This window comes from Fusarium musae, chromosome 1, assembly GCF_019915245.1.
Source record: "Fusarium musae strain F31 chromosome 1, whole genome shotgun sequence".
Lineage (NCBI taxonomy): Eukaryota > Fungi > Ascomycota > Sordariomycetes > Hypocreales > Nectriaceae > Fusarium > Fusarium musae.
The window spans coordinates 3,883,221-3,910,399 of NC_058387.1; the positions used below are offsets into that span (position 1 = coordinate 3,883,221).

General features: G+C 43.2%; 8 protein-coding genes across 8 annotated transcripts; 2 read left to right on the plus strand and 6 right to left on the minus strand.

Annotated features, from left to right (window-relative positions):
* Positions 1-1,279: 1,279 nt before the first annotated feature.
* J7337_001178 (uncharacterized protein) lies at positions 1,280-3,829 on the plus strand (the record flags this gene model as incomplete). The annotated part of the gene is made up of 1 exon (XM_044818921.1): positions 1,280-3,829. One exon carries the CDS (start codon positions 1,280-1,282, stop codon positions 3,827-3,829), a length of 2,550 nt encoding a protein of 849 aa, XP_044686623.1.
* A 305-nt stretch (positions 3,830-4,134) lies between these two features.
* On the minus strand, positions 4,135-4,619 carry LSM2 (U6 snRNA-associated Sm-like protein LSm2; the record flags this gene model as incomplete). Its single annotated transcript, XM_044818922.1, has 3 exons — positions 4,135-4,166; positions 4,220-4,322; positions 4,392-4,619. 3 exons carry the CDS (start codon positions 4,617-4,619, stop codon positions 4,135-4,137), a joined length of 363 nt encoding a protein of 120 aa, XP_044686624.1.
* A 695-nt stretch (positions 4,620-5,314) lies between these two features.
* Positions 5,315-7,945, minus strand: J7337_001180 (uncharacterized protein; the record flags this gene model as incomplete). The annotated part of the gene is made up of 3 exons (XM_044818923.1): positions 5,315-5,492; positions 5,545-7,820; positions 7,880-7,945. 3 exons carry the CDS (start codon positions 7,943-7,945, stop codon positions 5,315-5,317), a joined length of 2,520 nt encoding a protein of 839 aa, XP_044686625.1.
* Positions 7,946-8,643: 698 nt separating this feature from the next.
* On the plus strand, positions 8,644-9,175 carry SMD1 (mRNA splicing protein smd1; the record flags this gene model as incomplete). Its single annotated transcript, XM_044818924.1, has 3 exons — positions 8,644-8,657; positions 8,747-8,796; positions 8,868-9,175. The coding sequence occupies 3 exons, from the start codon at positions 8,644-8,646 to the stop codon at positions 9,173-9,175; spliced, it is 372 nt and encodes a 123-aa protein (XP_044686626.1).
* A 248-nt stretch (positions 9,176-9,423) lies between these two features.
* Positions 9,424-10,188, minus strand: J7337_001182 (uncharacterized protein; the record flags this gene model as incomplete). Its single annotated transcript, XM_044818925.1, has 1 exon — positions 9,424-10,188. The coding sequence occupies one exon, from the start codon at positions 10,186-10,188 to the stop codon at positions 9,424-9,426; it is 765 nt and encodes a 254-aa protein (XP_044686627.1).
* Positions 10,189-11,175: 987 nt separating this feature from the next.
* J7337_001183 (uncharacterized protein) lies at positions 11,176-13,603 on the minus strand (the record flags this gene model as incomplete). Its single annotated transcript, XM_044818926.1, has 4 exons — positions 11,176-11,953; positions 12,224-12,541; positions 12,596-13,250; positions 13,312-13,603. The coding sequence occupies 4 exons, from the start codon at positions 13,601-13,603 to the stop codon at positions 11,176-11,178; spliced, it is 2,043 nt and encodes a 680-aa protein (XP_044686628.1).
* Positions 13,604-14,268: 665 nt separating this feature from the next.
* J7337_001184 (uncharacterized protein) lies at positions 14,269-15,476 on the minus strand (the record flags this gene model as incomplete). The annotated part of the gene is made up of 3 exons (XM_044818927.1): positions 14,269-14,656; positions 14,708-15,324; positions 15,378-15,476. The coding sequence occupies 3 exons, from the start codon at positions 15,474-15,476 to the stop codon at positions 14,269-14,271; spliced, it is 1,104 nt and encodes a 367-aa protein (XP_044686629.1).
* A 1,008-nt stretch (positions 15,477-16,484) lies between these two features.
* On the minus strand, positions 16,485-18,939 carry J7337_001185 (uncharacterized protein; the record flags this gene model as incomplete). The annotated part of the gene is made up of 5 exons (XM_044818928.1): positions 16,485-16,645; positions 16,695-18,288; positions 18,336-18,584; positions 18,635-18,768; positions 18,819-18,939. 5 exons carry the CDS (start codon positions 18,937-18,939, stop codon positions 16,485-16,487), a joined length of 2,259 nt encoding a protein of 752 aa, XP_044686630.1.
* Between the last annotated feature and the right edge of the window lie 8,240 nt (positions 18,940-27,179).

Here is a 27,179-nt window from a genome sequence, read left to right on the forward strand (position 1 = left end):
GTTCACGACAGATGTAGTGCCTACCTTATGCCCTTGCAGAAATCATAGGTAGCTTAAGGAGAAAGTATGCGTTCCGGTTTTAGTCTCGCTTCCCTCACATAAGCATCATCCCAGGCAACAGTCGTAAACTTCAGCCCCAAGCAGGCAACAACAGGAACCTAACAGTCCAAGTGAATTGTAACCTTTTCTTAGATTGGCCGCGTACCAAAGTGGCAAAGTCAGCTCATTGATTATACCAGTAGGTTGCAGCCAAGCTCTTGCCTAGAATGACTTTACCCTCGTGAGTCATTCTCGAAGTTTAACCCCAGTCTCAAGGCCATCATGATCATACCGGCCAGGTATAAAAGGAGCGCCTTCTCCAAATATCGCTTTCTCTTTTTCCTTTCTTCTTCTTCACTTCTTCTTTGCCATAAGGCTCGGATCAAAGTGTAGTAACTGTTCTTGTTGAGGCTAACCCCTCAACACGGGTCATACACTGGCTCGATACTGTTCTGATTTTTGGGTTATTGGTGATGGCTCAATGGCGCTTGCGTGGTTGACTCGTTACCAGGGTGTCCTTGGTATTACACTGTCTCCAAGTGATGCGCACATCTTTGTATTTATCAGTACATTCATCATTATGCTTTCATTGCATCTTGGCTGGTATATCCAGCGGTGCGAAGAAGGCTACTTCTGTTGCAGATCAATATGGTATTACTTTACGTTTAGAGCAGCCGAAGCTCTGGAGAGAGAGCTGTGGCGGGTTGTGGCACATTTGTCACCACCAAACTTTTGTAGGCCAGGTTTGGATCTATGTCGAAGTAACTCAACTCTCGCGGTTTGTCTGTTGAGGAGGAACAGCACATTTGCATACCGTAGTTTGGGAAATAAAGAATGAATTTGAACTGAAATCTTGCGATATGCTGCACCAGAAGAAAAGTGTAGCCGTGAACGCTGGAATACTTGAGATAACGCGGCGGTTATAAACATAGGTAGGTAGGTACACAGTCAGAGGCTTACCTAGACGTGGTGAAGAGAGGCACACATGGGTTTGCTCTCTACTATCGTCACGTGATCGCGCGACACCCACTTTGCCACCCTTCGCGGTTTCGCGTTAATAAGAGGTTCAAAGCATCCCACTTCATTTTTGGTTGGCTGCTGATTTTCCAGGACATCTTCGCATGCTTTCTTTGCCTTTTGTTCATTGGCTTGACGACAACTAAATTACCAGGCCCTTTTTTTTTCAGTTCTTCTATTGCCAAAGACAAAGCCAATACTCACTGTTTCATTGGCTATCATCATGGTGGCACCGAGAAAGTCCAGCCAGTCTCATACACCAAAGAAGACTATCTCACATTTGCCCAAAAAGTCAGTCAAGGCCAATCAAAGTATCCTTAGCTTTTTTAGCAAGGCTGAAAAACATGAGGCCTCTCTGTTTCTTGGGGCTGCACCGGACCCTATTGAGCACGAAGATCTCTACACTGCCGATGACGCCAACGACTCGATCCGATGCAACGAGGCTGAATCACCCTACAAAAAGAGGAAACTGAGCGAAGAGCCCGAACAATTGCCCAAGATCAAAGTCTCGGTAAAAGCTGAGCAGGTGGCCAGAGCTGAAGACCGATCCTCACCCGCCAAGTATGATGGCGAAACCTCACGCAAATCAACAAAATCCAAAATCAAGACTCCATTCGTTATGGATTCGGATAGTGAGGAGGAGTCTGAGGACGATATTGTGGCCACAAACAACAAGCCTGAAAAGAATGGCCAATGTACGGAGCTTTCCCCGCAAAACGAGGTCCAAACGGACGGTTTTACTAAGATCGATGAAAAGAAGGAAGCAGATATTACCACACAAGCCTTGAAACGGGAAGACTCAACATACCAACAATTCGACGATCTCGGAGAAATAGTAGACGAGGAGTTCCCGGACCTGGCCGATCTCGAAGGGGAGGAAATGCGAGTAATGCGTTACATGAGAGAGCAAGCTAGGTTAGAAGCGGAGGAAGCTGGGATTTCAAGCGAAGACCTGGCCGATGACCCCCTTGATGATGATCATACGGCAGAGTGTTGTCCCATATGTAGCGGGAGCCTGGCAGGGATCTCCATAGATGAAGCAACACGGCATGTTAATTCTTGTCTTGACGGACACCCGATCCCGTTGCCGAAACCGGAGCAAACGACACCAAAACAAATCAAGTCGGAAAACCCAATTTCAGCGATTCCTATCTCGACCCCTGAGGTCCCTTCGGCCGACGTCAGCAAAAGATTTGCACGGGCTGCTGTTCCCAGGCCCGGTCAAGCGAACCCTTTCGAAGTTATAAGTTTTGGCCCGGCACCAAAGTCTGCTTTCTCGAAGCTCATGTCCAATAATGTTGAGGATTCAGCATGGCAAGAGGCTGCTGCTGCTGAGCACGCTTCCCGAGGAAAGCAAGCATATGAGAGGACGTGCCCTTTCTACAAGATCATGCCCGGATTTTCTATTTGCGTAGACGCTTTCCGGTATGGCGCCGTCCAGGGTTGCAAAGCATATTTCTTGAGTCACTTTCATAGTGACCACTACATCGGCCTTACAGCAAGATGGTGTCACGGCCCTATATACTGCAGCAAGGTCACGGGCAGCCTTGTTAGAAATCAACTTCGTACAGCGGCAAAATGGGTTGTGGAGCTTGAATTTGACAAATCCTACGACATACCAGGGACAGAAGGCGCGAAAGTAACGATGATACCGGCAAATCATTGTCCGGGAAGCTCTCTCTTCCTTTTTGAAAAGACTATGAAGCAAGGCCCCAACAGCCGTGTTCAACGCATATTACACTGTGGAGACTTCCGAGCTTGCCCTGCTCATGTCAGGCATCCTCTTCTCAAGCCAGAGACTATCGACGCGATCTCTGGAAAGTCCAAGCAACAAAAGATTGATATCTGCTACTTGGACACTACGTATCTCAATCCACGATACTCCTTCCCACCCCAGAATGATGTTATCAAGGCCTGCGCCGATCTTTGTGGCTCATTGTCTCCTGATCCCAATTGCAAAGACGATATTTGGGAAAAGGCTAGCGGTCAAGGAACTCCAGCAGTCAGCAAGTTCTTCCCAAACACGAAACCGGATGAGAACGCAAAAGTGGACACCACAAAGAAACACCCTCAACGGCTGCTCGTAATTTGCGGAACGTACTCTATTGGAAAAGAACGCATATGCATCTCCATCGCTAAAGCACTCAAATCCAAGATCTTTGCATCACCTGGCAAGATCAAGATCTGCAAACAGCTGGACGACCCGGAGCTCACGGCACTCCTTACATCTGATCCCCTCGAGGCACAGGTGCATATGCAGATGTTGATGGAGATTCGTGCAGAAACTCTTCAGGAATACCTAAACAGCTATAAACCGTACTTTAGTCGTATTGTAGGACTTCGGCCAAGTGGTTGGAACTTCCGACCAGCAGGCAAAACCATCGGTGCGAACACACCACCTGGCAGCATTCATACTCAGCAGATCCTTCACGACAAGGGCTGGCGAACACGATTTGGATATAAAGATTTTATTCCACAGAGAGGCAGTACCAAGGAAGCCATGTGCTTTGGGGTTCCTTACTCAGAACACAGTAGCTTCCGAGAGCTCGCCATGTTTGTTATGAGCTTGAGAATAGAGAAAGTCATTCCAACAGTCAATGTAGGGAGTGAGCAGTCAAGAAAGCGCATGAAGGGTTGGATAGACCGCTGGCTTTCAGAAAGAAGACGGGCTGGATTGGTGATGCCACTCATTGAAGGTCAAGACGATGATAGGGTGTCAGAGCAGGAACTCTGGGATGGCAAACCTGGTAAAGCCGGCGGAGCATTCTGGTGATCGACTATCATGTGGAAGCGATTTGTGCATTATTCTCTTGAGCGGGAGTTCCATCCGATGACCTTTAATTTTTAGATACCATGTTGACCTATCAACGTCTTCGATCGTTTCATGACTCTCTGTTCTGTATAATGTTTAGAAGGGAAAGGAGCATTCAGTTATCCGCATCAGAAGCAAGCGCCTCATGGATTCTCTCTGGTGATCATCCCGGTCTCGACGTAATTATCATTCTTTCCGTTTACCATAATAGTAAGAGTCAACTCCGAAAAAGTTTATCTTGTTTCTCATCCATCGCCTTGAACAGCTCATTTCGCCTTAGCTTGTTGAGCTGCTGCTTCTGTAATACATGTGTTAGTATACCGTATTGACTTTCTTAAAAACGCAACTTACCCCTCCGTGTAGCATCCTCCAGCAGCTGTGTGTCAACTGACGCGCCGGGAAGATGAACGTATCTCACAACTGAGCCTCGGATAAAGACGTTCTTGACAGAGCTCTGTGATAACATTAAGTCAGATGTCAAGTTTCTTTCAAAACGCCCAGGATAAGGGTATAGTCGACATACAAGATGAGGGTATTTGAGCTCCTCAACAACCTGGATGTCATCGAGCTTGATGTTGAGGTACTGATCCACGCTCTTGAGAATTCCCTTTAGTTGAATGTCGTTCTTGAGCTCTACAGTGACCTCATGGTCAATGAGTGTCTTGAAAAAGCTGTATGAATAGCGTGTCAGTGTGCGAACAAGGGCGTTAACCACATAGAAGATAGTTCGATAGTACCTGAAAAAGAGCATGGTGTCGGTAGCTTTTTCGCGCTTGAGGCTTCACGCAGGATAGATCGACGATATTTTGGGGTTCACGAGTGTTCGTCTTGTAGTGTCAATCGGGTTTGTTTCTCGAGCGAGTTTCTGTATCGAGGAAGGCGCTTAGATGTTTGTTTGGTGGTGCAAGATCTCCATCATGATAGCGTCTACAGTCAAGGCATCGTTGGTTATGATCACGTGACTATTCATGATTCACCAGCAACTCACATAATGATCTCGAATCAACAGCAACAAATCACATTGGCTTCTGTAATCTGTGGCATTTTTACATGAACATCGCTTTGGCATTCATACATCTGCCCGGGTGAAGAGTCGTGCTCAGGTAGTTCTGATTGTCTTCTAAATAAAACCCACTGGCCATGAACCAAGACTGACTGAAAGCCAAATCCACTCGCGCTACAGGTAAGACTTGTAAATAATCATACGTCTTTGTAGACCTCAAATCCTCGCTTTAATCTTTGGGGAATTCTCGTATCCCCTTCTTAGCAACAAATGTCCGACCCTCCTCGCACGATTTCCCTCCCTTGCCTTCCATAAGCAAAAGCTTCCATGTGCAACCACGCTATGTATATCAATAGTGTATGGATCCTATCATTCCAACGCCTTGCAAGACTGGGAAATGCCGATTCGTTTTCTTTCGTGATTCGTGAGATTGAGCTTGTAGTCTACGCCACATAGCGATACAAAGTTGGCGCGTCATCTTCATCAGGGCGCTCAAGATATTCTCTTGCGATGAGATCCTCAATACGCTTCTTGATGAGGGCGACCTCGGGACGGAAACTGCCGGAGAGTTGTGAAAGAACTTCACTAGTGAGCTGCGAGTGAGAAAGCTCCTTTCGAGATCTACAAGAGTTAGTAACCAAAGCTGGCAGTAAGATTTAGACTTGGAACCTACTTCATGATTCGCACAATTGCCGCATCGACAACGTGAGCTCTGGTTTGGTTGTTCTTTTCCTCAGTGTTCTTTCGTTCCGTATTATCTTCGACCTTGGAGACCGCGTTGATGATGGGTGCTTTGATTCGTATGGTCTTACTCTGGAAAGATGCATTGAAGGAAAACTTATCGCCTGCTTTTACGGACTTGTTGGCAGGATCCTTCATCAACACGCGAGATTTGGGTGCTACAGCAATAGCTGTCAGCGTCCTCATGAGATCTGGAGTTGAGATGTTGGTCTTAGCTTGGATCTCTTCGAAGGTTAATGACTGGCCCTCCCCAAGGTCGTTGAAGAGAAGCAAGACAACCATCGCAAAGGTTGGTACGTTGATCTCGTATCTTCGCTCCCGAGAGAGCGGGCCGGACTTTCCAGGGATGGCCGGAAAGGTACATTTGACATCTGAACTGCCAGTGGTTCCAATCCAGGTGAGCTTGCGTCCATTACGGTTAGTTAGATAGTACTGCTCAAAGCTCGCCTGCAATCGTCGCAGTTCAGGGGGATATGTGCAAGTAACACGAGATCCTTCGCCAATCTGCGTAGTCCGGCCCATGACCTCGGGCGGCCAGTAGTTTGTAGTGAGAACGTTGATGTTAAGGTCGATGGTTTTGCCACTGCCATCTCCCAGGTCACGAATATGGTCACGGTAGCCGCTAGTCAGTTCTGTTGACGTGACAAGATCTCTGAACATGCCTTCAAACTTGCTGGTGAACTGTTGGCCGAGTTCTTGTTTCATTCGGGAAATGATCTGCTTTTCAACATCATGGCTTTCGGACTTTCCGTGAAGCAGGCGTCTTGCCAGATGTCTCTGGTAATATGTCTGGAACAGATCTCTATCCTGGAGGTATCGAATCAGGACGATAGCTTTCTCTAGAACGATATCGACTTCTGCCTCTGTCTTGCCTTTGATGCCTCTCTTTAGGTTGTCATCGATAAACAGAGAGACATACTCAGAACTGCGGCTGAACATGTTGATAAAGTCAGAGAAGCTCTTGGTCAATGCACTTTGGATAATAAGATCTCCTTGGAAGCAACGAGCCCAGAGGTTATCGAACTTGTCCTTCAGACGGAGTACATCGTCTACCCATTTGATCGCAGCAGCTGTCTGCTGCGCCGCAGGATTTAAGATCTTTGTCTTTTCCCCTTCACCGGCCTCGTCTCCTTCGCCATGACCAGACGAGAAATCAGTGTTCTTCAGTACCTTCTCAATCTCCAGGCCTAGCTCAACCACGCGACTTTGTAAAATGTCTCGCAAAGCAGTCTTCTTTGAATCGACCCTGGAGATGAGCTTGTAGAGAATCGAGAGGTCATCAATCTTGTCATTGTCAATCATCCATTTCAGGCCGCTCCCTTCAAGAGCCAAAAATTCGGACAGGTGCTTGACTATGAGTTCTTGATCGATAGTTTGCGTGACTTTGGGTAATGTTTCTAGCTCGATTGTTGTTCCGCATCGATCGATTTCTTCGTTCAGTCGCAGTTGGGTGTGTCGCAACCAAGCTCCAGCATCCGATTCGCGTAGTAGTTTCTCACACTCGGCGGCATAGTATGTCTTGCTGTTCTCGAGGAAGCGAGGTTCGAATACTGTCATGTACAGTTTATCGTTTTCCTTCTCTTCTTCGGTTTCGTAGAGGCTGCTGAGCATTCGACTGCAGCTTCGAATGAGATTTCTGTCGATGATGTCTCCTTCGCGCTCCATATCGATCTGGTCGAGGACCACTGATATAAGTATGTCGATCACCTTGCTCTTTGTGTTGGTGTTCAGCGAAGACCGTAGAATATGATCACGGAAAAGCGCGATGGTGGTGGCGAAGATGGGGGTTCGTTGGGCCTCGAGCTGCGCGTAGCCCCTATCAAGATACATAAGAATATCGGCGGTCATGTTCATTGACATGTTGTGATCTTCCCAAGTATCACGCAGCCCTTTGAGAAACCTCTCTCCTGTCTGCCGTCTCTCATTGACGGACGTCGTCGAGGTCCGTTCGGCGCCAATGTTGATCAGGCTCTTGCTGACGAGTTCTCGAATCTTGGGAATAACATGATCTGCGAACCACTGTTCCTCGAAAGCTTTGACCCTATCATAAAGCAATTCGCCTTTCTTCTTGAGAACCATCTTGTACGCGGCTCGGTACAGCTCCTCGAATGACAGTCGGCTGCAGTTCTTCATGTGAATGTCGCGCAGGGCTTCATCTAGCATCTTCCAGCAAGCCTCGAAATCGGAACCCTCGGCAGTTTCATTTGGCTAAAGGCAAGGTATTAATTCAGAATTCAGATACTAACGTTTCAGTACATCGAACTTACACGCACAATGCGACGAGGAGGACGAATCCTTCCCCGAGCGCCGGCTCCTCCACGTCCCGAGATCATACTTTATGGCAATATAGTTGGCGATATCGCCCCAGGTGAAAGTTCAGGTGTCGCAGGGTTTTTATGTGTCGTAGGGCAGGATGGAGCTCTCTTGCGTTTTCCGCGTTGATCCTGAGTCCTGAATATGGTGGGGTAATGATGGATGCAAGTTGTAGCCTCCAGGTGGGGCCGCAGTGAATGGCGAAATCGGCGAATGAATAAAGGAACGAAGCGGCAAAGACTACCTACCTTAAGTACCTAGGCACCTTAAGTTGAAGAAGGGTTTAGGCGACGAGCCCCCGGGCGCTCGGTAGAGAGAAGGCAATGAAAAAGACGGAATCCCCGGGGCACTGGCAAGGCACCGTTTGAGAGATGGCAAGCTCGAGTTGGCGAGGCTACAATTTATGGTTTCCGCATCCATGGCTACCTACAATTAGGTTGTTAGTTCAGCCCCAGGCGCCGTTATCGATAAGCTGCACCAATGATGCAACTTGTGTGGGGAACTGAGATTGAGCTTCGCAGCACGAAGTCACGTGAGAACAATGCCTGCAGCTCTGACCCTCGATTTTTCCGACCGACAATTCAGGCGGCCTTACTCGATAGCCAGCCTCTCAGCCTCACGCCAATCGATCCTACAACGACGCGCCTTAAAACGACCTGCTTCCACCCCAAACAATTATACAGCAGTTTAAGCGCCCAAGCTCTCTTAAGTAGCCAACATGAAGCTGGTTCGGTAAGCACTCCCCCTGCGTCTTGCGCACACCTGGATTGTGCTGAGCTTCTCGTCAAGTTTGAGCTTCTGGACTGACTTGGCACGACTAGTTTTCTCATGAAATGCGCCAACGAAACGGTGACAATCGAGTTGAAAAATGGTAATATATTGCTCCTTACCCCTATGCAAGCTTCTAGCCACGCAATCAGCCGGGTACTAATTGTCGTCTAGGAACCATTGTTCACGGCACCATTTCCTCAGTCTCCCCTCAGATGAACACCGCCCTCCGAACCGTCAAGATGACCATCAAGGGTCAGGAGCCTATCTCTCTAGAGACGATGAATATCCGAGGTTCTACAATCCGATATTTCATCCTGCCCGACTCCTTACCCCTCGATACACTGTTGATCGACGACGCCCCTAAGCCGAAGAACAAGGCCAGAAAGGAGGCAGAGCGGGGTGGGCGAGGAGGTCGGGGCAGAGGCGGTCCCAGGGGACGCGGACGTGGTGGAGGCCGCGGTCGCGGAGGACGGCCCTAAACGAGAAGGACATGAGAAGATTCAGGAGAAATGACAATATGGGGAAAGGATGGAGGCGCGCATGCGCATCGTTAATGTGGAGTGGCCACGTTATCGCGAAGATATCACATTCAAATGAAACCTGGCGTTCGGGTTGTTTGGCCATTAAAACTGTATGAACCCGCGTGGGGTGGGTATCGCTTTTCTTGTTTTGGAAAGATATCTGAATATATGCTCTCACACACCCCAATTCCACCGCAACCTTTTTTTTATTCTACGGCTTTTGAATAGTCTCGCCATATCCGTACGATCTGCAGCTTCTCCCATCCGGCCTGTTTGCCGCTGTTCCCAACAGTTTGAGCCCGCCATTCAGGCCCAAATCCCTCAATGCGACTCTTGACTCGATCTGGCTTGTTCTGAGCGCAGAGAAGGAGGTAGGCACAGCCGCGTCGGGACAGGGTTTGGGGTAGTGCCTCGATCAGTCTGTCTGTTGTCTCCATACCATCTAAGCCGCCTGCATAAGATAAGGCCAGCAGATACGAATCGTCGTCAAACGAAGGCTTTGTGCTGACTGCGAGGTCGTCTGCGGTAAACGAGTCTGGTCTGGCAGGCATCTCAGGCGTGGGCACATATGGCGGGTTGAAGATGAGGACGTCGATGGTGCCCTTGCGCCATGGAGTTGTGAGATCTCCCATACATGAACCCAGATAAAATGCATGTGAGTCGGGGTTGTCACAGGCTGCCTTTGCAACTGTTCCGACTGTAGCCCGGCATGCAAAGGCGTTCATGTCAACTCCCGCAGTCAGGACCTCACGTGTGCCAAAAAGCTTTTGCGCATGTGCGTGGACAAAGGCGAGGACGACGCCTGAGCCTGTGCCGACCTCCACCACGAGCGGCGCTATGTCGGGAAACGCTTTTTGGAGATACTCGGTCTCTGCAGCTGATGAGAGCGTGTCCAAGAGGAGGTATGAGTCCTCGGCAGGTTCGTAGACTCGCTCATATGGGACGTGCGAAGTGTCTGGTGTTGGTAGCATGATGTATGATTGTCAATGTGAGAATGCGATGTGATTGTGGTGAGGCTTCATTAGTATTTAGATCATAGATAGAAAACTTGTGATGACACTGAGTGGATGCGGCACGTGATATATGCTTAGAATCAAGAAATTAAGACTAAATAGTTGATAGAAACAGAAGACGGATAAAGAGCTGTTGTTGGTGGATCGCAAATCTCTGGTTCATAGCAGTGGCAACGTGCTCAGTTTCGAACTGATTGCCTTTTGTTGGGTTAGATACGAACATATCTGCTTCACTTGAATCAGTATGGATGGATAGTTTGGGGATGCATGAACCAGGCAGACAGGAACCTACAATTGTTGCTGGAGAGATTCCTTGATCAAACCGGTATAAAACTCCAGGATTTCGAAGCTCGTGCAAAAGTCCGTCGCAACGATCGCCTCAAAGCATCGCACACTTCATCTCGCAGCCCCAATCATCCTGTCCTGGCCCAACTCCCCATTTGATTCCCCAGCCCATATCCTCCACCATCCGAACCAGATTACGATCGTATACACCGTGCAGCTGGCATCGAGGGCATGGTCGACTCTGTGTGTTATAGAATTTTGGTGGTTCCTTGGCCGTACCATCGCAGAAGGTCGGGCAATTGTTGAGGCCCATGAATGGCTCGCAAGGTTCCGTAAGGACAAGCCAGGTGTGTTTGCATTCTTTGTGCTGGAAATATGTGAGAGTGCACATTCTCAGGCGTTCAGGGAATCAATCGCCAGAAAAAGATGTGTTGGAATTATTGCTGAGGGACAAAGACGAAAAACAAGTTCTATTCGCAGGGTAGAAAAGGAAGGTTGGTTGGCTAGACTATGTGGTGACAGGAATGGATGTTTCCAACAGTGCCAGTTAATCAGTGCTATAACAAAAGGCCACCACAATAATATTGTATCGCAACGCTCTTCCCTGGCTCTCCGCGTGTGCAATTCTGTTTATACTTATACCCAAACACCATGGAACCATCATGAATCACGATCCGCTAAACCTCTAAATGACGACTCGGCAGTATTGTCTCCCCTAAGTGTCCCGCTTTGCTCCAACTCATCATCACTGATGGCGTTCTCGGCAGATGGAACTAGGCGAGATAGCATCGTTTCCATGCGCCGTATCGCCTTTTCCATATTGGCCAGTCTATCTGTAGTTCCCTCAAACATGTCATTCTCGGAGAAGGATCCTCGAAGCTTCTGGGGCGGGATCCCAGGAAACATAGAATCTCGTCGTGATGGACGTCGAGCTCCGGGATCGGGCCTAGAGGTGTTATGTAGGTTGCGGGGCTCTATATCATTTGTCGCATTGCGTGTGAACTGTCGACGGATGAGATGATGCGTGAGATCATCATCGACAGCGATGTCGTCGTGGACAGTATCAGGCGGCGGCAATTGAAAGACGGCGCGAAGATCTCGGTGAACCGTCAACCGCCACTTCTTCCAAAACTGGCTTTTTGTTGGGGGCGGAGCTTTGATCTCCGTTGGGTCTTCGATCTCACGGGAAGGCCAGAGCAGACGGCGCTCAGCAACAGCGATGATGAGCAGGAGAGGGAGATTCAGAATCTTGACCGCCGTGACGTGGATCTTGTGGAACCAGCGCGGACTCACGACGAATTTAAGCGGGATGAATAGGAATACGGCGAGGATGTTGAACGGGGGCTGGTATGCGAACACAGCGTCAGCCTTGACGCCCTCGAGTGTCAGAACTGCTCGACGGAAACTGATCTCCGCTATGGCGTTTGACGAGATGTTACTGAATGTATTGGAAAGCATCGATACAAGGATGGTAAGGAAAAGTGTGTTTCCGAGGAAAGCGAAGGCTACCATCACACTAGGTCCTAGCAGCCAGTGAAACTCGGTCTTGTAGAGATGTCAGAATTTGTTAAGCGTAAGGGGGGGGTGAAGACTGACCGATCGATGTATACCTGTTCCATCCAATCCAAACCAAATATAGATCATCCACTTCGATATTGTTCTGATGTATATTAATACCACGTTTCACCGAGGTGGTGCAGAAACCTACAGGATGGGGTGTGCCCCCTCGCCGAGCCACAGAAGTGAAAGCAGAAACCCCAAGAAACACCAGGCAGATAGAGCTGTGAGGAAGAAAAAGTCCGCCATCATTGACCTAAGGGACAAGAACACGAGATTGTCGCTCAAGAGATTAAAAGCAAGCCGTGGAACCAAGACAGGAGCGGCGAGTGCAAGCACATCAAACGCCTGTTCGTCAAGGTTCGCGTCACCAAGCTTCCAGCCCAGGAACCGCAATACAAGATATACCCAGTAGATGAGAACAAAGGCCACATCAAGGAATGACCACAGGTTCTGGGTATAGACGTTCCTTTCGCAAGGTTAGTACTCGAGTGAAAACAGGACAAGCAAGTCCGCAGCATACCAACCATGTGCTAAAATAGTAGCAAATTGATCCAAACCCCATCCAAAAGCAAAGATAGAAAAAGCTGCTTCTGTTGGTCCATAGCGGTTTTTCCTTCTAAGAACCATAACCGCAACGTAGAGAGTGAGCAGCGTGGCGAATTGGATTGACTCGAGGACATTTCGGGTTCGAGGGACAATCAGGCGATATTGGTTGAGAAGAGGGGACTCGCGAGGATCATAAATAGATATGGGCTTCAACTTGTAATGATCGGGGATAATGTCCCAAAATGTCGACGGGGTATAGACAATTCGGCCCTCGTATATGGCGTTGACGACCTTTTGACAAGTCGCTGAACTCAAGAAATGCTTGCTCTCAGTGACAATGGCAACCTCAAGAGATGGCAGAGTCTTGTAATCAACCCAGGAGGTGGTGCGCTCTGCCTCATCTCGAATCTCTTCTGGGGCATTCTGGAAGGGTTCAAAGCCAGCGACTAGAATATGAGCCAGGAGCAAAAGGCCGTCGTGGCCATCATCATGCACTTCACCAAAGCGTCTCAGGATGCGCGTAGCTATGAGCTCACATAGAGTAGCACGTGTGAAGTTGACATTGTGACGGTTATTGAGATGAGACTGCTCTTCGAGAAACTGAGCACGATTAACCAGCAAACAGTAGACTATCACGTCATATCACATCAGTAAAGTGTTCTCAAAAGGGGTCAACAGCACTTCTCTTACTGATAGAAATGTCGTTGAGGCCATAGAACTTATCCACCAATGGCCGCACAACTGTAACATTAATCCTCAGATCCTGCAGCTGGGCGAGGCTCAAATAGTCCTCAACAACGCTGATGATGTCGCGACGAATACGGTGTATGTTGGTATACACAGGCAAGTGACTATGAGGGTCTGTCATGCAACTATACAGGGCATCGCGGTTCTCTGGACCGCCTGTACTGAGCCTACTCAGTAAAGGCCGTCGCTCTTCAGGATCCGGCAACGTGATGCGCCGGTGGGTGTTACCAGCCATGAAAGGGCCAGTCAGTTAGTCCTTAGTGGTAATATCCAAGGGAGGGACAAGGTCAGGACAAAGTGGATAGAACTGCAGTTATCGTGTTGTTGGTGATGGTTGAAATCAAGTTTGTCCCTCTTCGGTGTAGCGAGCGATAAGATAGGAAGGATGGATTGGATGCTTTGAAGCGCCCCAGGTGTCGCGTAAAGGCGCTATTGGATAGACACAAGGAGAGGGAACAAACGTAATTGAGTAATGCCGCTGGTGATATCAGCATTTGAAATATAGGTATATCCTCAATTTAGGTTGTGAGGGAGGAATTATTCACAGAAGTGTAACGTCATTACACTAGACGCCTGTCCCATTAGAGCGTTTCGGATTTGAATATTGGGGGGTGTTGCTTCTAAAGCATCACACCAGCCCTGAGATGTTAATGCCTTGATCATTTCTCTGACAAAAACAAATGGAAGTGAGTTCTTTACAGATTGGTAGTGACTTGTTTCGCAATCCGTCTCCTTTCTTTTCCTTTCTTTTCTTTATTTTATCTGACATCTTTGCAAACTTACTAATACTAGTTATCCACTTGAGAGAGCTTGTTCTTAGATTGTCTGAAGCCTAACTTAGAACTGCACGCGCATGGGACACCAATCTCAGACATTCCGTGCATTACAACAATGCAAATCCTACAGTTTCGTCCCAGTCTCATCCGCGCCGGCCTCTTTAGCCAATGCCCAAGCGAACTTTGCCAGAGATCCTCTCGTCACAGCGTGATGTTTCGCTTTCTCGCTACTCGCCTGTCTGAGCGCATATCGCGCCGCTATTCCTTGACAAACCCCAGCCAGCTTCCAGATGCTGAACGACATTCCCCATGGAACCTCAGCCCGGGGATCGTATCCACTCTCCTCCCTGTACCACTCCAGGATCTCGTCTGGTTGTGGAAGACCAGGCGTCTTGCCAGGCAGGAATCCGGATGCGTCATAAGGAGTTGCACCAGGCGATTTGGCCGAGTAGAAGTTTATAAGAAAGTTGCAAATGTCGGAGAGCGGGTGGCCAACAGTAGACATCTCCCAGCTGTAGAATATGTGTTAGTAACTGGCTTGGAGTCTGGGAAGGTGAGCATACTCCAAGATTCCGATGACCCTTGGTTCAGTCTTGTGAAATACCAAATTGTCAATCTTATAATCTCCATGTACCAGTGTTGCCCGGTCCTTGGGTTGCAGACGCTCGTTCTTGAAGAAGCGGACCGTTTCCTCAAAGTGAGGGAGCTTTCCAACAGGCTCCTTGGTCTCAATGTCGACGACCTTCTCCTGGCTACCACAGATAGTTACCCACGTCTTGATCTGTCGAGAATAGAAACCCGATGGTTTGCCAAACTTCTCTAGGCCGACCTTTTTGTAGTCAACTGCGTGGAACCGTGCCAATGTTATCACGGCATCGCGCCACATAGCCTCACGATCGGCGGGTTTTACGCCTGGCATGGTAAAGTCTTCAAAGATACGTCCATCGAGAAACTCCATGATATAGAAGGGTGTGCCAATAACAGAGTCATCCTCGCATAGACAGTACGTTTTGGGTACAGCGACATCAGTGTTCTCCAAAGCATGCATGATGCGGTATTCGCGCTCTACTTGGTGTGCTGTCTTGGAAAGGAGCTTTCCAGGTGGCTTCTTGCGCATCACAAAGCGCTGGCCATCTGAAGCAGTAATCTGGTAGGTAGGATTGGATTGACCGAAACCAAACTGTGCAACATCAGCAACCATCACACTGAGAAGAGTACCAGCAGAGAGCTCACCTGTTTGAGGTCAATCGGTGTTTTGATGGTTGGGACATGCTCAGAAATGTATTTCTCAAGCGCAACCTCATCGACGGGCTGTCGAATTCTACCAGCCATCCTAAGGACAGTTACGTGGCTATTTTATGAGGTGAGTGGATGAAAGGATTGGATGGATGATCGACGGTCGATTTGCTGGTTCAGGGTCACGAGACAGGAGTCGGAGGACTAAAAAAGATGAATTGAAGAATGGTTTGGCGAAGCTACGGTTAATAAATGATGTACCCCGGATGTGAGAACTGACTCGATGAGCTTAGACTACGGTACCTTGAACATTTGGCCCCTTGCTAGTCACTAAAGATGCCGAGGTTCAGATCTGGGGGATTACAGTACAGACAGACAGACCTTTACGGATAGTGGCCCCCTCTTCCCCAAGCTCTCTCCACAATCCTAGGTTCGTTCGGTTCCTCGGTTCATCTGACATCCATGCCTAGGTAGGTCAATATTGGTTCGACGCCTAGGTATCTCTCTCTAGGTATCTTGTTTGTAATCAATCAGCGTTTCGTGCTCCAAGGCATGCCAGATCACAATTCACATATAGTTATGGATGTAACAATCCAAGTTTTCATTATAAAACTCAAGGCCCGAGGCCTACCTACTAGCTATGATCATCCTGCCCTCTCTCATGCATTGGAGAAGAATATCCGTCTCATTAACAGACTACTGGCATGCACATATAATCAAGATTTTGCGTAACGGGCTCCCACCACGGACCAGCCGAAGCAGAATACCGCCGTTCAAGAAACATGCATACGGTATATAAGAGAATAGTCCTTCCTGATCGCTGATTTTCACCTCACCCATCCATCCATATCCGCCTCACTACCACAACGCAAGACATGAAAGAATGCTCATGCCAAAATGAAACAGACAAACGAGAATTAACAAAAGAAACCATTGTGACAAGCCCTCCAAGTAGCTTCCGGGTCCAAGGTGAAGAGAACAGAATATTCCGTGGTATCAGTATCCATAACGCCAAGCCCTCCGTCTGATGCGGTCGTCGTAGTACATGGATCAATATGTGTCGAGATGTTTGTGGCTGAAAGTCGTATTGTCATTATAGATCATTTACCAGCCCTTCTTCCTCGCGAAGCGTTTGTTCAACAATGCCAGCACCTTTGGCACGTTAAACTGGACATATTCCAGGTCAAGGTCATCCTGATTGTCCTTTTGCATCTCAAGCAGATCATCAAGCTTGAGATCCAATTCAAGTAGACCCCTGTTGCGACCTTTCTTCAGGTTAGCATGCTAGAATGGCAGGAGAATGACATAGCTTACCCTTATAATGCAATGAAATGACGAATGTTCCAGGTAGTGGACTGGTAAAGTTGAAGTAGATGTTGGCCCGTCTGTTGTCGGGAACGTTACTCTTCTGGATGACGCCCTCCTTCTCAAGCTGCTGGTGTGTGAACTTGTACGGACCAAGGACTTGCTGCTTCTGCTGCTTTCTCTTAGTACCCTCGCTCTGTGATCGAACGTTGTGCAGGTAGCTTTTGTAGGTCTCGAGTTGTCCGTTGAGATAGACATTATGGTCACGGATCGTCTTGTAAACTTCTTGCAGCTTCTGGGTCTCAGTGATAACACCCTCTTTGAGTGATCCGAGATGCTGAAGCTCCTGCTCAACTTCGTCCCGGAGTAGGCTGAATTGATCGGCCTTGTCGATAACGCGCAATTCCTGAAGCTGGGATAAAAGTTCCATGGCCCGAATACCTTTGCGAACCATTACTGCGTCACTGCGATTGGTAGCTGCGGCATCAGCAATGCGTTCTAGTCGCAATGGTCTTCTGGCTACCCCGCTAGTTGCTGGGATCGATCGCATGACTTGTACGAAAATCGACTTGGCTTCCATGAAATAAACCTCCTCCTGCGTGATATCCAATGCTGCTGTCAGATCGCCGATAGCTGACTCCCATCTACTGAATAAAGGCAAGTTGATGACTCTGTTCTCTTTTCGTGGCAACTGAGGGGGTGATGATCCCAATTCCGACATAATGATAGCAAGATGCGAATTGTCATCCTTGCACAGCTCGTCATGATGCTTGTCAAGTAACGAGTGCATGGCGTAGACTTCGTTGAGAGTAATCTCAAGTTCAAGATCCTTCTTTGATAGAGCAACATAATTATCCATCTCGAGGCTCTCGTAGAAATCCTGAACCTCGCAGAGATCGAGCATAAACTTATTGATTCTATCCTTGTTCTGATGAATGAACGGCTGGAGCTTAGCCATGTACGGCTCCTTGGCGTATGACGGCTTGTTCGCGAGGTTCTGAAGCATCTTGGCGATATATGTTAAAGTTCGTCTGGGTCGTTCGGCAGGGGTTCCGTCGATAAGCATATAAGATTTCGGGGTAACGATCGCAGGGTTAATGAAGCGCAAAAAAAAGAATCCACCGATCAAGGTACAAATGACTTGGTCATTAGCATCTGGGTATTTGCGCTTGGTTAAGCTCCTGATTTGTTTGCAAATCCATCGGATACCATAAGGCGCTTCCTCGAGGCCCTCAATAATGGTGGTCAAGAAGCCATTGGCAATCTCGGTCAACATGGTTAAGCGGGGCTCAATGATGGCCTGAACCTGAGGGTTCTCAGCGGCTTGTTCGCCAGTGATTCCCTTAGGAAGATGGGGGGGCAGTTGGCCAGTATCCTCTTCGATCTGTTCAATCATTCGCTCGTAGACCTTGAGCGGGTTGATTTCCAGGTCAAGATCTTTCAGCTCGATTAAGCCATTGATTCTATCAGCAAGCACGGATTTGAGGAAACTTTGACCAGGACCTCTTCGGGTGTACGTAGTCATCATTCGAGAGACGGGAGTGTTAGCGCGGAGCAAGGAGGAGTAGTCTGGCGTGTTGTCGAACTGATATGTCAAGACGGACTAGAGCGTGTGAGACGTGTATCCCTTTCAAAACGTGGAAAGCTTACCTGGAACATGGTGAGCAAGAGATGCTCTTCTCGACTTTCGTATTGGTTTCCATAGATAGTGAACATGACAGTCTGGAGCAGCGAATCAATCTCGGACATCGAGACAAGTCTGCAGAGATGTGCAATGTGCCTAGGCTCAGATTGGAGCAGAAACAAAAGGTTTCCGTATTTCTGAGTTTTATCGTCGTTAGGGAAGACACCCTGCTGCATTTCAAGAGCATCTTCGAGATGACTGGCAACTTCGTTTTGCTACAACGCGAATCAGAACTCGTTCATTTCGGTGTTGATTGGGCACGTACCTCTTCCAGGGCCATACGGTTTTGAATAAGCAACGCGATTCGTGAATCTAGATAGCGCACATCCTTTTCCAAAACGAAGTTCTTCTTTGACTGTGATGAGATCTTAGACTTGAGATCACGCAGCGCCTTTTGTGCTGGAGTGGGGTCAGTTGGTTATCCTCTTGAAATGTGCATGTAGGCCTACCTTTGGCAAGCTCATCTTCAATCTGTAGATCTCCCTCATTGGCAGAGATCGACATATAGAGAGCTGACATCGAGTAGCGCTTCGACTGGCGCGCAGAGCGCGAGCCGTCGTAGGAAGACATGGTATTTTGGCGGGATATGGGCTGGAAAGAGGAGGACGAGGCGGTAGAAGCTCGAGATGGTGTTTGTAACATGATGGACATAGTGGGTTTACTGCAATTTTATGACAACGAGGGTTCAGGCTCGTATGCCTTTAGACCCAGACAACAAGCAGCAATTGCACAGGTGCCGAGCCAAAGGGCAGCGAGTCAGGTTATCCCAATTATGATGAGTCGAGGTCAAGGGTGGCAGCGAAAGCAACAACCAGTTCGAGGTGACTGACAAGCAGTGAGGCGTAGACGGCGTGGAACGGTTTTCGCGGTACAAAAGCGGGAAATCGCAAAATAATGAAGATTGTATCAACGGAGGTATCGACGATGGTTATAAGGCGAGCACGGTGGTTGGAGGCGCGCAACAGGAATTCTTTCGCTCAGAAAACAAAAGGCAAGAAACAAGCCAAGATGGACAGATGGGAAGCGGCAACGATAGCTCAATGGGAGCGTCAGTGTGTCGCGATGCGAAGTTCTGAAAATCCTCGATCTCGCGAGGAGCGCAGGAGGCGTTCAAGGAAGAAAGAAGTGCAAAAGGAACAACAAAACGGCGACAGGTTGATGGTGATAGCGAAAGTGGAGGTAGCGGTGGTGGTGTTGGTGGTGGACAAGGCAGAGGCAGGAAGGGGAAGGGGGGCCGTGGGTGATGGAATTGTACAGTCAAGGCAACCAAAAGCGAAGTACCTGAGCTAAAAGGGTACTTGAAGCAGAGTAGTTTAGATAGTGGAATGCAAGGTACCAGACATGGATCCTGGTGTATCCGGGCAGATTTATGCACGGCTGAGACGCGGACTTCAGGAGGGAGAGACGGCGCGTGGGACGGTCGGTGGATCGTTGGCGTTCGACGCTGCAGGGTCGTGCGTGCGTTGTGGGCTTGCACTTGTTTGTGTGTGTGGGGAGAATAGGAGGAATTAAAGCGAGCGCGAAACAAGCGGCGACGATGAATGAAAGGATAATGAACTGCGTTTGACAAGGGAAATGATCAACGCTGAAGAAGAACTGGAAGAACGGAAGAAGATATCCAGAAGAAAAGTGACATGAACCTGATAGGTTTGTGTGACTCTAGAGAACCTGCCTACTAATGTACTCCGTACTGTACGTCCGAATGGAAAAGGAGGCCAAGGAGAGGAAAGGTCAGGTAGGAATCAGGGGCAACTAATGTCATGGAAGGAAGGAAGGCAGGCAAGAAACAAGACCGAGGTGGCAGACGAAGTGAAAGAGGAGGGAGGGAGGACGAATCAGAGATTCCTGACAGCTACGGGTGCAGTCCAGTACCTTTTGATCGGTACCTGAACTGAGATGAGAGAGCAATACCAGTAGTGGATGGATGGTAATGATGATGCCCAGTCAAGGCGAATTGGGTGTGGATGGGAATGGAATAACGTGGCTGGTCTACCACCGCTGGTGATGAATGAGTTGGTGTAGAGCTTTGAAGCTACTAAGGTAGCTGAACCTGAAGGCTTACTGTATTTTGCAACTACCATCCATACCTTACTGATACCTTCCACAAACCCTAAATTTAACACAACGGACGGGACACAGTTCAACGGTCAATCAACAAGTATTACTTAGGTATTAACAATCACCCGCAGTAGCCCTTCACCAAAATACGCTTACCATGCATACCACCAGCCGCCATACTACGTAAATATGTAAGATACCTCAGTAGGTAGATAAGAAAAGAAGAAGGCCAAGCCCTGGAAGCGTTCCGTACCTGCTGGGATCAGGGGCAGAGACGAAACTCACGGGAGGCAGAGTGGAGCGACGCCGCCCAAAAACATGATCGTTTTTAAAGCGGGCTCTTGCAACGGGAACCCACAGGTGCAATGACGATCAGCAACAACCCGGACGGGACTGTTAACGTTGTTAGGCCTGGCAGACCTTGTTGAACGGAACATAACACAGTTGCGGTCGGCACGACAATTGATCTGACCGAGTAACAGATATTATATTATATAATAAGTCATATAGCTATTATAAGCAGATCTTATCTAATAATATAATTAATATAGCATTATACTTTATATATAATTATATACTAATATAGCTATAATATTAATTATTAAGTAAAGGTAAGGCTACTATATATTAGGGGCTTAGGCTTTAGCCTAAGCCTCTATAAGATCAGGTAACCTCTAGATCTAGGACAGATTTAGGCTAGAATTAAAAGTATTTAAAGGAATTTCTTTTAAGAAATTCCTTTTTCTTTCCTTTTTTTCTTTAAGTCTAATAATATATCTATATTAATATCCTCTAGTTATAGCTAAAGAGCTAATTTATAATAATTATTAGACTTCCTTTAGCCTAAGATAGTAATAAACTCCCTAGCTACTACTTATAATATAGAACCCCTAAGATATAGAATTAATAATATAATAGAAAAATAGCAAGTAATGTAGCCTATATAGGGTATAGCTTAATAATAACTTAGAAAACCTATAGCCTTATAGGTAATAAAGGTCCTCTAGAGTATCCAGGTTTAATAGGCCTAAATATAAACCTAGTTCTAAAATAACCTTAATACCTTTTAGGATTACCTTACTAAATAGATCTAAGAGTAACTTAATACTAAAATAGTACTATTACAGCCCCTAAGTATCTAAGCTATACCTTAACTAACCCTAGCCTTAAGTATAGTAAAAGCTAAGCTAGAGTTAGTATATTAATAATAACTACTAACTATCCTTAAATTTAATAGTAATAGGGCTATATAGCTATCCTAGAAAATAGTAATAAAATATATACTAGTTACTTAAGTAGTAGAAATTAGAGATAATAAAAATATATAGATATATATTTTTATAAACCTAGAAGGTAAGGTACCCTATATAGTTAGGTTATTTTTTAAGATAGGAAAATAGGAAGGCTTTAACCCTATTATATTCCTAGCTTACTTAAAAAGTATATATAGGGACTAGTATAGGTAGAAAATTATATAGATTAAGTTAAAATAGATCTACTAGTATAATAATAAGCTATTTATAAAATTTTTTATTTATTTTAGCTAGAAGCTAGTAATAGTAAAGGGCTTTAATTAAGATAGTAATATAAAGTTAGTTTACCTCTAGTATATACTAAACTGTATTATATAAGACTATAGTATTAGCTATAGTATTTCTTAAGATAACTTTAAGGTAGCTATTAAATACTACTATAATATTACTATAGATATTAAGTTATAGTAGCTAGAAGAGAAGTTTTATAAATCTAGTATATATATTATATTTATCTTACTTTTAGTAAAAGATAGTAAAGGTAACTCTTTAATAACTAGTATTAATATAACTTTAGCTTAATAGGATATACCTAGAGGTTAAGTAAAGCTAACCTAGGTCTAGGCCTAGAAATAATAAAAAGCCTAATAGGTTTTAGCAGATATCCTTAAAAATTAAAAATAAAAGTAATAGTACTTTTACTATAGTAATATAGCTTACTAAGTATAAGACTATTATTTTAACTGCCCCTTATAACCCTAGTAGATAGATAGATATATCTATAATATAGTAATAGGTAAAGGAAATAATAGGTCAGGTAAGGAGACATTAGGCTTAAAAAACTAATCACCTTTATAAGAAGTCTTATATAAGGGCTAGAGGTAGAGTATAAAGGACCTATATATATTTATATAATAATAGCTAAAGAAGACTAATAAGAAATTAGTAAAGTAATAGATAGACTACTTTTATTAATACTAGTCTTATTTAACTTACTAAAATTTCTTAATATATAAATTAATATAGGTTATAACTACTATAAAGTAATTAATAAGTATATAGTATAATACTTAAAAATAGAAATTATAAACCTACTAGAAAGACAGGAAATCAGGATAGTAATAAAAGTAACTAGAAAAGGGCAAACCTTTAAGGAGTTAACTACTTTTATAATATAGGTTACTTAAGGAACTATTAATATAAATAAGTAAAGAAGCCAGGCTATATTTTATATTATTCTAGGCCTAGTAAAAGATATAATCCTTAAGTTACTATAAATAGTATATTATAATATATATATCTATATAAGTAAAAAAGAGATAGTAATTAAGGCAGTAGGCAGGCTTATTATAAGTAATAATAAGTAAATAGTACTAAAAAATATAGTAATAGTAATAATTAACTTAGTATTTACTAATATAATATAATACTAAATATAAAAAAGGGATATATAAAATATACTAGTAATTACTAGCTTTAAAGAAATTACCTATATCTTAGAAATCCAAGCCCCTTAAGAAAGAAAGCCAAGCTCTAGGCTAGATAAGGACTAATCTAAACTACTACTAAAGCTTAATAGTTTTTAAAACCTCTTTAATCTAGCTAAAGTATCTTTACTTCCCCCTTATTAAGGGAAATTAGACTACTATATTAGGCTAAAATAGGGCCTAAATAGATCTAAACTAGAGCTCTTATAAAAACTACTTTATAATATACTATAAGACTATCTACTAGAGGTAAGATACTAGATTACTAACTTAATAGATAAAGGCTAGATTTATACTAGCTTTTTATTTATAGTAGTACTAGTACTTTTAGTAAAAAAACCTAGGGGAAAGTGGCATTTTTATATAGACTATAAAGCTTTAAATAAAATAACCTAATAAGACTACTATCTACTCCCTCTAATTAAGGAAACACTAAGGTTACTAGCTAAAGCTTAGTAGCTAATAAAACTAGATATATAAGTAGCCTTTTATAAGATATAGATTATAGAAAGCAAGAAGTACCTTATAGCGTTTTATACTTAGTTTAGGCTCTTTAAGTAGCTAGTAATACTATTTAAGTTAGCAGGCGCTTTAGTAACCTTCTAGTAATATATAAATAGGGCCCTAGGCTAATCTCTAGGTAATTATATAATAGTATACTTAAATAATATCTTAATTTACTTTAGGGGGTCTAAAAGTGATTATATAAAGAAAGTAAAGGAGATACTATATAGGCTATAAGTAGCTAGGTTAAACCTTAACCTTAAAAAGTATAAGTTTATAATAGATAAGGTAAAATACCTAAGGTATATTATAAAAGCTAGAGTCTCTATCTAACTAGACCTAGAAAAAGTAAAGGTAATTTAGCTATAAGAACCCCTAATATAGTTAAAAGGAGTTAAGAGCTTTTTAAGGTTTACTAACTTCTATTATAACTTTATTAAAGACTTTACTAGGCTAGCTACCCCCTTTAATTACCTAATAAAAAAAGGAGTCCCTTTTTAGTAAAGGTTAGACTAATCTATAGCCTTTAATAAGTTAAAAGAGCTCTTTATAATAGGTCTTATCTTAATATAATAAAGGCTAGATAAGAAGACTGTAATAAAAGCTAATAGCTCTAGGGAGGCTTTAAGAGGCTGCTTATTATAGGAAAATAAGAAAGGCATCTTATACCTAGTTATATATTACTTAGTATTATTAAGCCTAGTATAGTAAAATTATATAATTTATAATAAGAAGCTATTAGCAGTAATTAGCTACTTTAAAATATAGTTAATAAAGCTATAGGGGGTCTAAAGGCTATTTATAATCCTAATAGATTATAAAAATCTTAAATACTTTATAATAGTATAAGAGATCTTAAAATAATAAGTATAGTAAGTAGACTTACTATCTTACTATAACTATAAGCTTTATTACTAACTAAAGAAAAAAGCCTTTTAACTTAATATACTATCTTAATAAGACTAGGACTACTAAGGGGTAGTAAAATAGGTTAATTAGGTTATAAAACCTATAAAGATATTACTAATAGTAATATACTTACTAGGAAACTCTGGTCTAGACCTAGCCAAGATATAGGCTAATAGGGAGGGAATTCTAGTTAAGACCTTACCTAAAGGACTTAAAAACTCTATCCTAGACCTAGCCAGGATATAAACTAATAAAAAGGAAACTCTAGCTAGGACTTTACTAAAAAGAAAAAAGATTTTTATAAATATAATATTATAAGAGCTTTAAGATTAGGTAATATAAAGCTTAGGTTTATATACTATCTAGCTAAATACTATATTAAAGAAAGAATAGTACTTTCTTAAAGAGGTAGAAATAAAAGAGTAGATCTAGGATTATAGTATTAGTAAGTAAGAGGTATTACTATATAAAAACTAAATCTAATTACTTATATAAGAATTATTAACTATTATAATTATTTAATAAGTCTATAAATTACCTATATAGAACTACTTAAAGAGGAATAGCACTTTTTAGGCTTTATATAAAGACTATTACTAGGATAGTATATCTTAAGATATATATAAATTCTATAAGAACTATTACTATAATAATACCTATAAGAATAGATAGTAGTATTAAGGCTTTCTATAGCAGCTACTTATCTTAGATAGGTACTAATTAATATTATTAATTAACTTTATAACTAAATTACTAGCCTAAACTAGGGCTAACTTTACCTTTCTTATAGTTATTACTAATAGATTATTAAAGCTAATCTAGCTTAAGGTAATAATAACTATATTAGCTAAAGCATATATCTAGAGGTTCTAGGACTGCTAGTAAAGGTTTTATAGATTTCCTAAAGATATAATCTTAAATAGGGGCTTAAACTAGCTAAGTAAGTTTTAGAAAATACTTTATAAACTTATAGGTATATAATAGTGCCTTTTTATAGTATATTACCTTTAGATTAATAGAGAAATAAAGTAAATAAATTAGAAAGTATAGTTAGTACTATAACTTTTTATAGCCTTTTACTAGTTTAATTAGCCTATCTACTTAACTATAATATAGGTATTACTTAATAATAGGATTTTATTAATAATTAGGTTTAGCTTAAACTATTTACTTTATAGATATAAGATAAAAGCTATTTAATATATTAATAAATATATTAAAAGCAGGATATTAGGTAAAAGGAAAGCAGTATAGTTTATAATATAATTCTAAGAAGGGCTAAAGGTAATATAAGCTATATATACTTATATCTAGCAGTAATACTAGGAGGTATATAATAAAGGATAATAGCTAGTAAAATAGTTTAAAATTAGTAATATAATATAGCTAGACTTATAAAACTTTAAAATAAATAGACCTTATAAGAAACTAGATTAAATTATAGTAAGATATAGAGTTAAAGAAGTCCTATCTTTATTAATAGTTAAATTAAATACCTTTTAAAGTATTTATAATATTTTTTATATTAACCTTATAAAAAGAGTAGTAAAAGACCCTTTCTTATCCTAGCTACTATAGAAAACTAGACCTAAATTAAAGTTAATATTATAGGAAGATAATTAAAAATTAGTAAAAGAATATATAGTAAAAGAGGTATTAGTAATAAAAAACATAAGAAAGGTAAAAGGAAATAGAGATATATTTATTAAGTAAAAAGGGTAGCTAACTCTTACTTAAGAACTGCTAGAGAATATAATAAATACTAAAGTACTTATAAAGTATAAAGAAAGATAAAGAAATTTAATAGTATATAATAGGCTATAATAGGTATAATAATAATAATAAAGGGAACTATATACTATAAAAACCTAGGCTAGATCTAGCCTAGATCTAGCCTTTACCTACCTAGAATATAAAAGAACTTAAATTAAAATACCTCTAGGTACTAGTACTAGTATCCTCCCTATTACTAAGATCCTTACTAGCTCTATTTTTACTACTATTAAGATCCTTACTAGCTCTATCTTTATTACTATTAAGATCCTTACTATCCCTATTATCGCTACTACTAAGATCCTTACTATTACTACTACTATTACTACTAGTATAGGTACTAGAATTATAAGAATAGTAATATCTGCTATAGTATATAGGAGGAGGAGGAAGGTTAAAGAACCCTTTAGACTCCTTAGACCTCTTTAAGATCTTAACCTAGACCTAGAGGGGAAAGACTATACTTAGGAAGAAGAAATATTAGAGAATAGTAAAGGAAAGGGGAGATTAAGACTTACTATAATATTATTTAAAGGGACTCTCTAAAGTACTACTATAATAGCGCTAGTCTAGGGGAGCTAGGGGGTGACTAGAGATGCAGGTTAGGGTATAGGCTAGAGCAAGTGCATTCTTAAAATTAATAATAGCTTCTATAAGGGCCTAAGTACTACTTACTTAAGCCTTTAAGGCTTAGTAGGTAGTATAAGAATTCTCTTATATATCTAAAAGAAGCTATATACTAGTAATAATAGGCCTAAAGCTAGCTAGGGCACTACCTAGGTTAGGGAAGGTAAAAGGGAGGGGGCTATTATTAAATTAAAGTTAT